Raw genomic sequence first — 18062 nt, forward strand, 5'->3', positions numbered from 1 at the left:
TTGAAATTCAAGTTATTATCAGAACAGGATGTTCAATTGAATATGTATATCTGCCAGGTAGTTTTGAAGTTGCACATTTTTTTTATAAGATCTCAGAAATAGTATATAAACAATTTTGTATTCGTTTCATCAACAGTTTTCTTCATCTAGATTGCTCCCTAACATTCTGACAAAATTTTAATGTAATTACATGTACGCATTTAGTTATGTAGTTTTAGCCTCTTGACAAGAAATACCATTTTAGGTTTTTAAGGTGTTATTGGCTTGAATGATTCTTCACCTGGACACACCTACAAAATTTTCCGTCAAGTTTAAGATTAATTTGCCCAGTACTCCTCAAATTGAACTTTTTTGATAAAATATCACATTTTTAAAATTTTAAGTGCTTCAAGTATTATCAGATCATCATGAGTATAGGTATGAACATTTCCAAACTAGAAAACCTAAATAAAATCCTCGCCAACAACCAACACACGTTTCACCAGTCAGGCAATGGCACTATAGTTTTGTATTGTACCTTACATGAGGTGTGTGTAGACCTTGACTTGAGTGATGTAATATCATACTGGATGACCTTGCATTGGCTGGTTTCATGGTAAATCACTCTTTTTGATACAAGTGTGGCCCTATTTTTTGTGTTTCATAACTTTTTCATGCCAACTATGGGCCGGTAAGTCAATTTTTAAAAAAGATAAAGAATAAAAAATCATCTTTTTCATGTTTCTCAGGCTCTCCTTTTCCTCCTCTCTATCTTACTTTTATGGGATTCCTGGTAACAAGCCCATTCCCAATTTCAGCCCCCTGCTTTCATACTGTCCGCCATGAAAGAAATGCTCTTTGTGAACAAATGTTGCCACCACCACCCCATGTACATGTAAATGGCATCAACAAGTCAAGATTCTTGTTTATTCTTGCTGTTCCGCAAAATATTAAGGGTGGGAGAAAACAAAAGTATTTTTTTTTTATTTTGATGTGGGAACTGAAAATTTGGGTTGGTTGGGTACTGAGAACCAGAACAAACAAGTGGATCACCTAAACATGATTTCTCCAGTCTGTACACACTCAGTACAATACCCTGTACAATCCAAACCAAATATCTAAACATTCTGGCAACTTTGTTTTATAAGTCATATACACACAGAGAGGTACTTGCATTCAAAACATTTTGCCATGCTTATATCACTTTTGGATTCTCAAATATCCAGTATACATGTACTAATATTTTGGTGTAATTTGGAATATTGACATCAGTTGTCTTGGTAACAGATTATTGCTACAAAACAACTTCATATGCAAAATGAATGCTGTTTTCACATTTCTCTAAATGTATGTACATTTGGCTTTTTACAGACTGATTTTCAGCTTTACCAGTCATATTTCAGTATTCAAAAATGTTTCAGGGAAGTTTCGAGAAAGTGCAAAACAAATTATGATGGCCTTGAAGTTCCACTATGACCTTCAGCTTGAATCAAAAGGGTCATGTGATCATTGAGTTCCCTGTTCCCTAATCACATATGTACACTTACTTTAATTACGACTAAAATATTTGTGGGCCCACCGTCTCCAGTGAGTTTGCATAAGAGAATCAAGAGTGGCAACAACAGTTTTCTGAGAGCCCAGATGTGAGTTTTATTTATTTATTTATTTTATCAGATGACCACTACTTTGTCATGAAATTAATTGATGTGCATCTGTCCCATATAATGTGTTAACTTTGTGCAAAGACTGAGAAATGACAGTGCATGCATAGAAAGACAGATGGAGGGAACCAATTGTGATTTAACTCTCTTGAGTGTCGCCCATTGGAGGTTAATACTGATCACAAACCCACAAAACAGAAATACAAGCAATACAATATTCATTTTCGAAAATTTATTTCTTAACAAAATAAGTTGCAATACACAACTGATATTAATTTTAAAGTTTTAAAAAAAAATATTTAAAAAATCTTAAGCATCACTTGGTGTTATTTAAAATAAGCAATAATAATAATAATAATACTTTATTTTTCTATAGCGACTTCCATCAAAACAATAACAAACCGCTTCACAATAAAATATATAACAAATGATTTAAAAATACAATGATAAAAGTAAGACCAGCTCGATACTTGTCAATACTTGCATTGTATTGACATTACATGACTTATATTGGCTAACTTAACAACAATAACATTATTACAAAAATATACATGGCTACAATGTTTCCTGAAATGTATCTTGCCATTATATACAGTATGTACATGTGTATGGTATATCATTTGGCAATTTGAGCATATATTGTACTGAAATTAGCAGAAACATGGACATCTTACTGCGAAAAGCAAGATTTCAGCGGACAAAGAGAGACTGACTAAAAAACAAAAGTGTTGTTCTTACATTTGCTAGATTACATGAGTCAATGATTCCAGTGGTGTTTTTGTCATGTGGATCATAATCCTGGAACTAAGCTAGTGTAGAGACATTGGAAGTCTGTACAAATGACTGCGGGAGCCCCCCCCCCCCCCCCCCCCTTCGCTAGCTCTCTCAATCCTTCCCATCAGAAACATGAGCCTACTGTGAGCATAGACTTACATCAATGTCCTATTATTTATGACCTATATCTGCAATAATAAATTATAATTTACTGCTACCCTAGTTAATAGCTTTAGTCTGGCTCGCTGCACTCACACTTTTACAAATCAACCATCTTGCACAACCAGTAACTCTGGTACATCTTGATTCCTGAAAAAGGCAAGAAAATATGACATCTATTAATTCAATGAAACCAATCCTTAATAAAACCAAATTCTGCTTTTTTGCACATACAGTGTTTGTCTATAATTTTGACTGGTTAATGGGAAAAAATACAAGTCTTTGTTGAGGACACACTCCTCCAGAACTACTTTACTTCTATGTAACTGAATGTGACATGATTTTAGAACAACTTTGTAGTAATAAATAAACATTACAATGTTTCTTTGGTTGAGAAATTACATAGAGTGTAACTTCACTGTAAGCACTTGTTTCTCTGTCTGTCTCCCCTCCCTCCCTTTAATATATCTCCAATTGCCCCTCCACTCTCTTGCCTCTCCCTCTTTCTCACTTATTGATGACTTAGTGATATCTGTCAATGTACTAGTATACATAAATATTTTGAAGCCTAGTAGTTGAACTTGTTATGGAAACTGAACAAAACAATGCATAATGGGGTGGTCCAACATATGTGACATATAATAAAAATGTACATGAAATTCCTTTCTCATTATCAGGTTATTCAGGGTAGTTGTTCCTTATAATATATTTCAGCATGAAACGTTATCAGATGATTATTGATTAAATATGTACATAGAGTTTTGTTTAGAACATGCCATTGAGTGATTCTACAAAAATAAGGATAATGATATTTGAAATGTAAAACTTTTTTCAAAGTATGTATAAAATAACGGTACACCAATACAATAGCCACATTAGTATCAGAAATCTTGTATAATGTAATAATTTGTATGTTTATCATATGATGTGGATTTCATGGTATTCTTCTGTCATTCTAATACTTCAGTCAAGTGATTGAAAAATGTGAAAAAGTGCAAATGTGTGCTATGAAACTGCTTCGTGATGAGTTAGATTCCAAAGCATACAAGAATTACAGTCGAACAGTTCAGAGGTATTATCTATGTGTTAAAATCTTTTTGATTAATTTATCAAAATCATTCTATGCTATGAATGAAAATAATTCATTCATGTGAGCAGATACAAAAACAGGAAGTTCAGTTTGAGTTGTAGCATTGTTCTTATCATTGGGTTTTCACCAGCTAATGTAGCACCAAAAAGAAGAAATCATGTTTATGTTGTTTGCGGTTACAAAATGGAATCATTACAATGTAACTTTATGATCGTAGATGTACACACAACAATACTGTTAAGTGGTCATCGCGTATGTTGAACTTTAAGGGTAACATGATGATGTAGAGCAACAATCAACCATAGACAGTGCTCCACTGTCTGTGAATCAACATACATTTTCAAAATACAATACTTTTCAAGTTGTAGGTATGTTCAGATAATTACATGAAGGACCAGCTGGCTCCTTTCATATAGGTTAGTCCTAATAGTAACTATTAGTTACGGCCAAAACACTGGTCTGAGGGGAACTGAACAATTACAAGTATAGTATTAGTACATCAACCACTACATGATGTAATATTTGCTTGTAAGTTGTAAACAAAAACAAAGATCATGGGAGTATTGCAACCCGCAAAGTACAACTACTTTCCGTGATGAGACCTCGATCGTGACGAAAGCCTTAGACCACGAATGTTTTCGCCAAGTAACAACTGATCTTATGAAAGCTAATGTAAGAAATCAACTCGACTGATATATTTACCTTTCCATGATCTCAACTATGCTTGCTCGCTCGTCGATGTGAGTAGAGAAATCACCAACAACCGGACTGTCATCAACAGATTCGAACTTGCTGCTGTTAAAAAATAATGGTCCATGACAACAGTAATTCATGGAGCAAATTGGATACTCTGGCAAAAATAAAAAGGGAGCATGCAAATCCATGCAATTCAAGTGAAAAGTAATCACAATCGCATGATTTCAACCTGCCAATGACGGTTTTATGTGATTTGCCGAACTCGCATTCGTACCCATTCGGAAGACTTCGAATCTGATGATGAACGTGTGAAGCCATCATCATATTGAGATTGAGCTTAGGGGTCAACTTTTGAAAATGAATATGAATATGAATATGATGGTAGCTTCACACTCGTAAGGATCACTCTGATCACGCAACCTCTTCATGACCCGTGACATGGTATTTGCATACTACCCTCCTCTTAAAGTTTGAGCTGGAACGTTGGCAAATTTCATCGTTCGGTCTCTAACAGATTTCATTCAGAAGATTCAAAAGTGTTCCATCAGTTACAATAGTTGTAATCACCCTGAGTGTACTCGCCGGTCGGGGTCAGATTCTGTTATCAGCTGCTGGGCTCCCCTTTCCATGTTCTGCCGACCGCGTACGTGAAACGTGTACGTGTTCGTCATCTTCCACGGATCGATCAAAGGGCGTCGAGGTCAAGCGGTCCGTACAGGACACGGACAACACGTTTCTTGGATCGGTATCTAGCTAGTGGCTATTTGAGTTGAAATATATAAAGAGGTAACGTAGACTGCTATGTATTTTCACAGACATCAACATCTTTTAAATACCCTCCATGATGTGGCTTGGCGTAACTTTTCGTGAGCACTGTACCTCAGACTCTCACTATCGAGGCCAAATCACTGGAATCGAGACCGTAAACTTACACTAATTTAACTGTCTCATTTATATAAAGGTGTTCGACGTGATAATATGGTATGTACATGACAAATGCAATGGTAGTTATATAACATGAGAGTGAACATTGTTTTTGTTTGCTGTGCGAAATTGTCATGTAAATAAGTTTGGGATGTCTTCATTTGCAAATGTTAATGCCACGTCCACATAACACACGAGTTTTTGTTTGTATAAAAAGACTAAATGGTGTACTATGATATGTTTATCTATTTACATCAATTATAATAATATAGTTATGTTATTCTATGTTTATTCAATGGATATATACCAACACTATGGATATACATTTGCATGTATTTTTTTGCTGACCTGATGATGCTTGTTAACAGGGCAAAAGCTACTCAGAACTTCTATAAACGTTTTGAGCTGTGATTTGGCCATTCAGGTCTTATTTGTGTGTTTTTGTATGTAGAGAAAGGCAGACAGACAGAGAGACAGACAGAGAGACAGACAGACAGACAGACAGACAGACAGACAGACAGACAGACAGACAGACAGACAGATGAATAGATGTGCACAGATAGATGTACTGACATTTCTTGTTTGGATTTTTCAAAGTTGTTCAACAGATTGTGTCATTTTCCAATCCAAATCATTGTCATTGAGTTCATTGAGAATTAGCACCTGACTCACTAGGGCTATTAAAGTTAAAGAAAACCAAAGGAAAGTATTGAACAGACTGCATGTAACTTTTATTCTATCAGTGTCACATTGTTTGTAACGCTGACATATCCACTGTGTCATGATTCATTGAATTTCAATGGAGCAATAGTGAATATGGAAATGTGCTAAAATCTGACCACAAACCTATAACATTGGCCATTGTTATGTGGCATACAGTATATTACAATTCATGATATTGGCCATTGTTTATGATGTACCATACAATATATTACAATTCATGACGTTGGATATTGTTTAAAATACATTTTTTACCATACAATAAACAAGTCACCATTATAAACAAGACATACTATACTAAACCATTTGACCCCTTGTTGTGATTGGACAAACAGCCAGTTACACCTCTGCCACACCCACATATTGCATCAGCTGTCCTTTATTTTGTTATTTTAATCCCTATACAATTATAATTCATATTTGAGAAAGCTATACCTACCTTTGTAATGTAAAACATTACAATATCAAAGACATAGAATTATGTTATGCTAGTGCTTTGGTTCATTAATTTTTAATTGATTAGTAATAGTTTGTACAAAATTTGTACAATATTCAGTAAATGTTTCAGTATCATGAATAAATGAGCCATTTGGACTACCTTTCATCACCTGAAGTATTGGTCTCTGTAACCTTCAATTCGTGAAATTTATACTCTGACCATTCAGCAGCCCATATGGAACAAGAATTGTATTTTGTTGAGAAACTGCTAATTAATATTTAAATAACTTGCCAATAACAAAGGTCTTTGTAATTTTTCAATAAATCATGACATACAATACAATACAATACAATACAATACAATACAATACAATACAATATATTTATTACTCTCACAGGGAGAAACTGAAATGTCTGCTTTGAAACATACAAGAACGACAAACATCATATGTTTGTAAAAAAAAACAAATAAATAAAGCAATACTATTGAACAAATTAAAATAATACATACATACATACATACATACATACATACATACATACATACATACATACATACATACATACATACATACATACATACATACATACATACATAGAATTTGACCAGAAGAATAAAACATTACAGATAAAAATTAGACACTTGGTCTGATAAATTGTCCCTAAAAACTGGTTACAGCTCTTGGAATAAAAGAATGTTTGAAACGTTGCTTATGACATATACGTCGCCATTGGAACACGTAACTCTCCACTTCTCACCATACGTTGTCTGTCAAAGTAGCTGACTGTAGTGGGTGTATGGCGTCGTTGAGGATGGCAGCTGTCATCTTTTGTGTCAGTTGGTCATCAAACATCAATTGAAATATTAAAATAAATGCTGACATTATTTTGAAAATGATTTCAGTTGAAGTTTATACTTAGATCATTTAACTGTAACTCATTCAGAACAAGAATCTTTCCAAGAAACTGTTCATTATTATTTCATAACAACCACAAAGTTCTTTGTATAATTTTTCAATAAATTACGACATAAATGTTTGCATTATGTTGAAAGTGACAGAAACATAGTGACAATTTGTGCTGACAATAACAAGGTCACATTGCCATTGCAGTAATTCATACTTTGATCTTATAGAGCTCCAGCTGAGAATAAGTTATGTTTACAATTCCAACATACCAGTAGAATTCACAGTCAATGTGGTATAGCAGCAATGTAAGGAATTATTAGCAGACAAATATATTAGTTAAACCTAATGATAACAGGATTGTAAAACATGCAGGTGGATACATAAAAACACATCAATTAAAATTAAACACACTGCAGATATTCATGTATAATTGCCAGTCTATTGATATATTTATTTTTGTATCATCCGTACATGTATTGTATAACTTTTACATTTGTTTATAGTTTGATTTGTATTGCCATAAGTTTTGAATACAGTAAGTGATGATGTCTGATGTCTTAGCAACATGTACATGGTACTTTTTTGGCCGTTGCTGCCTTCAAAGACATCTTCAAGATTAACTATAAACCTGCACATCAAATTCATTGAAGATTGTCCTACTAAGTGTTGTCGCTGGCCGAGTGGTTAAACCACTTGCCTCTTACCACTGCGGTTGGGGTTCGAACCCCGTTCAGCGACGTAAGTAAGAAGAGTGTCGTTCAGTTTGACTCTACCGAACAGCGCAGGTTTTCCCTGGGTACTCCGGTTTCCTCCTGCATTAACACTGTACCCATGAGGGGATGGCCCTCACTGGACTTCTTGGGAGACAAGTGTTGATATACAGTTATACTTAAAGAACTATCCAGTATAAATAAAGATTATTATTATACTTCTTTTTCAAGTTATACAATACACATTGTGACCTTAAAATTCATGATATTCATGATATTTGGTGTACGTGCATAAATGTATTGTACCTGAGAGGATTCAAGTGACAGATTTGTACAATACTAATAATACCCAACACTAGCTGATGAAGGTCACCTTGCTATCACATACACATACCAAATCCTTAGCTACAGATACTTAAAGTATGACCCAGACTAAAAACCTATCACAGGATGTAATAACATGTTGTCAGGTCAAATAAAGTTCATTAACTACCTAGCTTTGCATTTGGATCATAAATATTATGTCTTCTAAGCCTCTACATCATACATGCCATAAGACACTATAACCTTTCTGGTTGTTCACCTTTGACCTTTTCCTTTGTGGCATTGTATCCATTCAATAGTATGTGTCAGCTGATAGAATTTCCAAAGTTTTTATTGTGGGATACTTGTATATGATATAGAGGTGAGAATTTGTGGAAATTTGTGTACAGTTCTCTCTACAGTTTCATTTCTATTAACATTATGTATGCATGACTTGATATTTTGTGGCAGCAGTGCATGGAGATGAATGAATGTTGTATCAAATTAGATTAAAACATCTTTTGTGACGTGATAGATATGGTGGTTTATAATTCCTAGGATGTCAGATTTGGTCACCGTCTTGCAAATATTTACAATGACTCAGTCACAACTCAAATATATACAGATAAAGTTGACAATGACAGTGCTCTTTTGAAGTTGTTGTCATTGATGAGTATCACTTCTAGGCTAACACTGCACTGCATCAGCATCAGTAGGCTACCCACATATGTTGTATCCATGTGTATGGGGTTTTCAACCTTAATATTGGCATCACAATGCATCAGCCAAAAATCACCAAAATCGTTCCTGTACTGCTATTTTTGTAATTTTCTAAAATTGGTGTTTGAGTTAATGTAATGTGATGCCTGTTTGGCACTATAGTGACCTTGGTGCAAAATATGAAAGGCAGGTAACAACAGACTTTACCCATGACAAGGTCATTGTTTGTATCCCTGCTAGGTACTATTATTACAAAATGTCTAAAATTATGAAATCTTGTAAATTGTGAATTTCATATCTGCTATATCTCATTTACAGAAGTGGAATAAATTATTTGCAAAAAGGTATGAAAAACGATCGTCTCTGCCAAATTATTGGCTGTGTAGAATGACTACCAGGCAACCACATTATTCTGTTGATTGTACAATAGGGTTATAGGTGCGTTATTATTACTATTATGTTGCACCACAGTACCTTAAAAGGTTAAAGTTATTGTGAACAGTGAAAACAAGCTAACAGGCATCAACAATTTGAATGCGCAGTGAGATGCATCCATGCTGCCATTTTGTTGATAGTCATTGCATACAACTGATGCTTTAAATAGATAGTTGAGCCATCAAAATCAACCTTATTCTGTGTGGTGACAATTTTAGTAATCCTTCTTGTTGATTTATTGAAACAAAAATGAAAATCAGTTACCTTTAGCTGACCTGGAAGTCACCGAGGACCGATCAGCTCGAGGTAACCGATTTCAGCTATGACTGGATTTGAGTTGTAGTTATACATGTACAGTATCCAAATCAACCCCATTCTCTGTTTTCTCAAGAAATAAATGTACCTATAGAACAATTTCATCAAATCTTTGTTGTACAGCCAACTGGTAGTGTGAAAATTTGAGGTTAAAAAATTGGTTATCTTTAGCTGATTTTTAGAGAATGGATTTGTGATACAAGCTGGTACAGTACTTGTAATGACCCACCAAGCTGCTGTAGCTAGTAATAATTTATTATGTTGTTATGTCTGCTATTTCAGGATTTAGACATTCTATCAATAAATCTTTAGTTATCAAATCACAACACAGCTACACTATCCTGAAACTGTGAAATTTCACCATTTCATCATTTTGAACTTCTTTAATAAGAACCTTCAGTTTCTAGTTTAGTGAATGGGCAGAACTATATTAAAATTATAACGACTCTATCAGTCACAAATATAATTTATAGTCATCAAGGCTGTAACAGTGATTGCAAGGAGTGTTAATTGTTACAGAATGTGTTTTGAGTAGATCATCCACATTGTCTAATTACTAACACATGACTATAATAATGCCATTAGTGATGTACTGTATTATGAATTCAACAAAGAACTGTAAATTGCAATAAGGCAATTAGTCATCAGTAGAAATGGTACTTAATTGGTCACATGGTACACTTCACTTCTCAGTCAGAGGGAAGATTATGAAAGTGTAGCTACAAAATGTAGCCATGCACTCTGACTGTATATATTGATACATTGTGATTTATGTAAATAGTTACATGTATTGAGGACAGGTGAAATCTTAACAGAGTAGCTAAGGATTGTATTCAAACTGCAACTTTGTTTTAGTAAAACACCTGCCTTGCCTGTGTAGGATGTTAATCACTCAAAATATGTTACATTTTGACCTCTAGTGGCTGTCTGTCTATCCTAGTCTAGAGTATTTATGTGCATAATTTAGCTTTCATTGAAAATATGATAAAATGAAACATGTAAAACTTAGGTATAGATGTGAGATCTATGATATCATTTGAAGAACTTGCTGAGCATAAAAGAAATGAAATATATTTATATACCATAATAATAATAATAATAATAATGATATTTATTTCTTATCCGTACTTTTTCAATTCAAAAGAACATCTTTTTGCCTGTATGTCTTTTTAAGATGTATTTGTTTATTTTCAGAGGTCATGTCCTAAACCTTTATTTTCATAATGTTTCTTTTTTCATATTTTCACAGGGTTTACAACTTGCATACAGAATCTATCAAAGAGTGGCAAAACTAACAGCAGGTAACAATGTTTCAGCTGTATGCCAAGACAAGTTCTCTCCCAAAACACTGTCTTAGAAACTTATCTGTCCTACCCAGATATAAGCTAGGGAGCTGCTACCATGGCAACAAGAGATACAGCACTGAAGCAAACAAACCAATCCAGAAATTGATGGTAGCAAACAGAGGTGAGATGGTGTTGTGTTGTGTTGTGTACTCCCAGGAAACTGTGATAGAATAGTATAGAAAGGACATTATTTATTTTGTGTTTTAGTAGATAAATGTCACCATTTCACTGAGTTTAAATAATATTGAGAGGTGAATGGAAGGTCACTGTAATAAACTATTTATTTAATAAAAATAGCAAGATGTTCAAACATTGTACATGTTTTATCCCCCTCTAATAAATCTGCTATTAATGTTAACAAAATTAACTGAAAAATATCCAACCAGGCTACCTTATAGCACTTGATGAACAACATGGTAGACAAAACAAGTTGAGTTTGTGTATGATCATTTTGTCATTGAGAAGATATCATCCATTCATGATTGATATAACAAATTATGTGATCCTGCAATTTTTTCAGAAAGATGTAATCAATATATATGTATTGTCTGTATAGTATATATAGTTATTATTGATATTCAACCATAAATAATATACACAGTTATTGTTAAACTGAATATCAAATATGATGCCACTGGGAGAGTACCTTGTTTATGTGAATATCACATTTATTCTTTGCAATATCGCAGAGAATACCCTATTTTTTAGACAAAGATACCAACATAAATTGGGAAATGACTACAGACATTTTAACCAATACCCATAACATACTTTTGATAAGCTAAGAGCTATTGACTTGGGAGATATTAAATGATGTGAATTTATGAATATTAATTATTTGTTATTGTTTTCATCAAGGTAAATTCCGGCATTTTTGACTATAATATAATTATATTTAATAAAGTGATCAGTGACTTCCACAAATTGTACAAATTATTGACATAAATTGTTCAAAGAATATACCACAGCAGTCCCCCCCCCTTATTACAAGCTCTCATATTTCAAATAAATTATGCATAGTTTTACACTCAGTTCACCTTTTTATTTTGTTATCTTTGATTTCTTGTACTACAGTTGTATATAATATCTTTCATTTTCATCTGTCAGTAGATAAGGTCTTTATACAGCAACAGTAGCATATTGGATTATGTACTTTTTTTTCTCCCCAACAAAAATAAGAAAATATATTTCTGAAAAATGTCAAATGAAAGTTAAATTTGCTATGTAATACATTTATTAGAATTCTTTTCCAAGGCTCTTTGTTGAGGGATTATTTGGATGGCTTGTCTATTACGTAAAATGTGTTTGATACTTGATAATTAAAAAATGTAGTACAGTCGAACAAATCTTGATACTGCTGGGAGACATATTTTGTAGCGACTATTTATATCCACCCTCTGCCAGTGGCAATATGCTTCAAAAGATTCCCATATCTATTTTATTCTGTTACAACAAAGAGACATTCATAGATATATGAATAGGGTAATCATCATCCACATTGAGTTCATTGACTATGTTTCATACTCATTGTTTTGTTTTGGTTGGAATGATATTGTTGTGTTATAACATGTTGTAGATATGTAGAATAGATTGGGTGAATACTATAAAGGTCACCTTATCAGACAAAAAACAGTGTATGTGTAGTCTTAGAGTACATTGTATATGATCCCTTGAATAATTTGGGGAGTCAAGATAGATAATTTTATAGAGATTTAGTAAAATATGGTGATCATATTTTTATATGTATCCATATTTGTTCAAGATCTTGAAAGTACACATCTCTGATAAGGTTATTGGACAGTAAATTCAACTCACACTTTCCATTCTTTATACCAGGGTTACCCTAAAAGATTAAAATACAATGAAAGTTTAGAGTTTGCTGGATTTTCCACCTTTTTTGCAAGATAAGCAAAAACACCAAAGTCAAAGCAGTGGTTGGAACTCTGTCCCCTACGTATTAACTAAATAGAATTGCTTCCATTTGAATACTCAGTGACAATGGTAGCATATTTTAACCAAAATACAATAAAACCAATCTAGCCCATTACACAATGTCAAACCTTAAAATTATAGTTGATCACATTCTTATCTATACTGCAGACTTAATCTTTGGATGCTAGGAATTACTGGAAAGGGAAATAACAAACAGTCTCAAATGAATACAGAATGTACAAATGTGTTTTTTTTCTGATTTAATTCCTAGGTGAAATAGCAATTCGTGTTTTCAGAGCCTGTACTGAGTTAGGTATTCGTACTGTAGCTTTGTACTCTGAACAAGATGCACAACACATGCACAGAGTCAAGGCTGATGAAGCCTACTTGGTTGGTAAAGGGCTCCCTCCAGTGGCAGCTTACCTCAATATTCCCGAGATTGTACAAATAGCTCAGGTAAGTGTGATGACAAGTATTCATTCTTTATTGTGCCAAAATCTGTCAGAAATCTGGCATTTGAAATTTAAAGAAAGAAATATGCATTTTTTTTCACAAATCATAATCATGGAGGAAAATGAAATACTAGTATCACTTTATAATGAAAATATATATGCTACAAGTGTTGCTTTCAAACAGAAAACAAATCTAACTCAAATATAAATATATGTACATTGCCTTGTATTATAAATGAAAAAAAAATTACAATATTGTTCATGCACAATTTCAGAAGTTTAGAGATTCTTTTAAAATTTGAACATTACCATACTTTGTATTTTGCCATTGTCATATAAAATCATCACTTAGCTCTTGACAATAAATTTGATTTAATCATCATTAGATTGGGGATTGATGATATATTTAATAGTAGACTTGCCTAGAGTTTTTATGAATGGCTATGGAATGATTCTATTTTAAAATACAATGTACTCGTACATGGTGATAGTGATGGTGATGACAATGCCGATGATGATGGTGGTGGTGGTGGTGGTGGTGGTGGTGGTGGTGGTGGTGGTGGTGGTGGTAGTGGTAGTGATGGTGGTGATAGTGATGGTGGTGGTGATGGGGGTGATAGTGATGGTGGTGGTGGTGGTGGTGGTGGTGGTGGTGGTGGGGGGAATGATGATGGCAATGGTGATGATGACTACGTACAACAGCTTTGATTTCACAATTATGTTTATAATAATAATAATTTTACTTTTTATAGAGCTCATTTTTACATTGTGATTGAAGTAATTTACAACTACCATTAGCAAATGGTCCTTTCTTCACCCTCAATCAATTAAGTCTCTATGATGGCATAGGATTAATCAATTTACATAACAACCACTGTCCTACCAGGTCCCCAACTTGGCTGACTGCAACACAATCGTCACTATTCAGCCATCATGACTCCACATATTTACCATGATAAATAATGCAATAGGAGACATACATCATATTAAGAACAAATTTTATTTTCTGTTGTCCTATATTTCCAGGAAAATGATGTTGATGCCATTCATCCAGGATATGGGTTTCTATCAGAAAGAGCAGATTTTGCCAAGGCTGTCATTGATGAAGGAATACGCTTTATTGGCCCAACTCCAGATGTTGTACACAAGATGGGTGACAAAGTACAGGCTAGGAAAATGGCCATTGAGTCAGGTACTTGTGTTGAAGTCTTGCAATAGCTGAATGTGTATTGCAGGAATGTTTTGCAGTGGGCCGGGCTACCTGAGACTACAAGACAATGCACTGACACACAGCAAACTATATACCCTACTAAACCTGGCTAGTAGTGTAGCAGTGAAGCTGATGTTTGTGTCACTGCAGAATTTTATCAAAAAGGAATGTATTTACACGTACTTGAAAGATCCCTTCTTGATATGTACATGTACATATTTGAAGAAAAACAATATTTTACACGATTTTGTACAATGAGGAGAAAACAAACACTTTCTCGTAATTTTTTAAAAAAGGAATATTTATTCAGTTCGCATATTTTTGGTGATGGTTCCATCTCTTACCTTTAATTTATCACTATGGTATAGGTGTTCCTGTGGTTCCTGGTACAGATGGTCCTGTCACATCAGCAGATGAGGCACAACAGTTTTGTCAGCAATATGGAATGCCTGTTATGTTGAAGGCTGCATATGGTGGAGGTGGTCGTGGTATGAGAGTTGTCAGGAATCTTGAGGTAAGGGAGGAGGTCTTGGTATGAGAGTTGTCAGGAATCTTGAGGTAAGGGAGGAGGTCGCAGTATGAGAGTTGTCAGGAATCTTGAGGTAAGGGAGGAGGTCTTGGTATGAGCGTTGTCAGGAATCTTGAGGTAAGGGAGGACGTCTTGGTATGAGAGTTCACATTCATGAGATGAAAAAAAAGTTAAACACATGAAATTTATGTTCATTGTTTATTGTGTGAGTAAAACTGTATTTTGAAAGTCTGGAAAAGATCAAAGGGTATAGAAGCACAAACACCAAAATGTTTGCTCATAATCACATCATTACAAACACCAAAATGTTTGCTCATAATTGCATCATTACAAACACCAAAATGTTTGCTCATAATCACATCATTACAAACACCAAAATGTTTGCTCATAATTGCATCAGTACAAACACCAACATGTTTGCTCATAATCACATCAGTACAAACACCAAAATGTTTGCTCATAATTGCATCAGTACAAACACCAACATGTTTGCTCATAATTGCATCATTACAAACACCAAAATGTTTGCTCATAATTGCATCAGTACAAACACCAAAATGTTTGCTCATAAGTGCATCAAAACAAACACCGAAATGTTTGCTCATAATTGCATCAAAACAATACAGCATACATAACATAAACTCTCATCTGGACAATACATTGCATACTGACAAAGAAAGACATGAATATTGTCTACTACTTGAAAGTGATCAACCTCAGTAGTAGACAGATTAATACATCACATTTGTTTCCAATTTACCATTCCAAAGTAACTATATATTATACATTCCTGTACATGATATTTAGCTATCATAACAAACTTCTAAGTCTATTATTCCATAAAGTATATATAATCTTTGTACAATGTCAAATAATCTTTGTACAATGTAAATAAGATATCAATATTAATGAATTACCCATCTCACATGTCTGCAACTCGGTTAACTCTGTTCTCAGATCTCAATGAAACTTTTAGTTTCTCCCAGAAAAGTCTTTGCCCAACTTCATTTTCAGTCCATTTGATATATTTCTGGGTTAGTAACATCTTTCGTAAAACTCTTGGCATGTCATTATCAGGAATTTTATGCAACAACACAAGGAGGAGGAGATTTCTCTTCTGTTCAAATAAATGATCCTGTGCCATTCTCATCTCAAAATAACACCACTCACTTTGTGCAAAGCCAGGTGACAGTATTAACATAGTTTTGTGACTAGTCTCTATACTTTCAAGAATGTTCTCAAAAATATCAATACCTGGCATAAAATCACGTTCATGTAAACAGAGTTTGAAATTTGGTGGATCAATATTTTCCAAATGAGGAACTAATTGCTGCATGATCCAATCTCTGTCATTTTCATTGTAACAAACAAATGCATCATATCTGATATTCAATGGCTGCTCCTCATCATTGACTTGGAGTTGATAACCACCTCGCTTTAGTTTGATAAGGAAACAACCATAGCGTATATACCAACGAAAATAAACACAAAGTCCAATACAAATTGCTGAAAGCACAAAAATACAAGTAATGGGTACTGCAATCATAAATGCTAGATTACATTCCCATCCAAAAGTCAAAGTTAACACTGATTTTCCATACATATAATTTGGTTCTGCACACTGTATTGAAGATGGTAATATCTCTACTTTTCTGTCAGATTTTAGCCAATCCAGAAAGTCCTTCATATTACAATTCGAACAATCTAATGGAGTACGTTCAATTTTCAAAGTTGTCAAATTTTTTAAGGCTGTCAGTGCCTGTGGATTGATTTTTGTGATTTTGGTATTTACAAGAGTCAGTTTTTCCAAGTGTGGAAAGATTTGTAGAATATTTTCCAAGTTAATAACATCTTGTACACCAATGAGAGATAGCTCCTTTATATTTGGGAACAGATTTAGGAATTTCAGCATTTCAGCTGAGTTTGGGAAGTAGACTTCTTCTAGTTTCAGTGAAATCAAAGAAGGAACTTGATTTGGTAACTCATCATAAAAAATTTCAATACAACTCTTCTTGACAACTAATGTTAGCAACCCTGAGACATTTTCAAAAACTGTTAAAAAATCAATACAAATAGTTTCATCAAAACTGTCAATAAATAGATGCTGAAGTGATGGAATATCTATATCCATATGATGAATGCGATAGAGAGATATTGATAATTCTGCTAGATAAGAAAGGTTTCGTAAAGGTGTAGGCATAGGAAAGAATAAAATTGGGTGCTGGTATATCTCATTACCCTCCATATTTAGTGACTGTAAATTAGGTGGTATGATGAAAAATAGATCAAACAACATTCTAAAAGAATTGTGAGACAAATCTAATGTCTGCAATTTTGTTAGGGAAGACAGACTGTGAGAATGTATTGAGTCTATCTTATTATGGGATATATTTAACACTTTGAGGTTTAGCATCTGACCAAATGCATCAGATGGCAGTCCACCTTGCAGGTTGTTATGACTCAGATACAAATATTCTAGAGTTGAAATATTTCTTAAATTTTCCAATAAATCTACAATGTATACATTTAAATCACAGTTCTCCATATGCAAAGTTGTTAAACTTTTTAAATCATCAAAAACTTGTAATTCAAAAACAGTAAATAAGTTATGACTGAGTGTCAATGTTTTCAAGTTGTGCAAGCCCTTAAATGTATCTTTCTGTATTTTATTCATAAAACTTGAACTCAAGTCCAGAGTTTTCAGATAAGGTAACCATTTGAATACACCATCAAGCAAAACGTCATTTAAATTATTATGTGA

General features: G+C 33.8%; 1 protein-coding gene across 1 annotated transcript in view; it reads left to right on the plus strand.

Moving 5' to 3' along the window:
- The first annotated feature begins 4792 nt into the window (after positions 1-4792).
- Positions 4793-18062, plus strand: part of LOC144453585 (pyruvate carboxylase, mitochondrial-like) — a 32783-nt gene continuing 19513 nt past the window's right edge. Inside the window, exons 1-5 of the mRNA XM_078144907.1 lie at positions 4793-5145; positions 11082-11299; positions 13382-13566; positions 14589-14754; positions 15141-15286. Of these exons, the coding sequence (XP_078001033.1) occupies positions 11140-11299; positions 13382-13566; positions 14589-14754; positions 15141-15286 (657 nt within the window). The 5' untranslated portion in view covers positions 4793-5145; positions 11082-11139. The remainder of the gene's footprint in view (positions 5146-11081; positions 11300-13381; positions 13567-14588; positions 14755-15140; positions 15287-18062) is intronic.

The sequence above is a fragment of the Glandiceps talaboti genome, chromosome 2 (assembly GCF_964340395.1).
Source record: "Glandiceps talaboti chromosome 2, keGlaTala1.1, whole genome shotgun sequence".
In the NCBI taxonomy this organism is placed as follows: domain Eukaryota; kingdom Metazoa; phylum Hemichordata; class Enteropneusta; family Spengelidae; genus Glandiceps; species Glandiceps talaboti.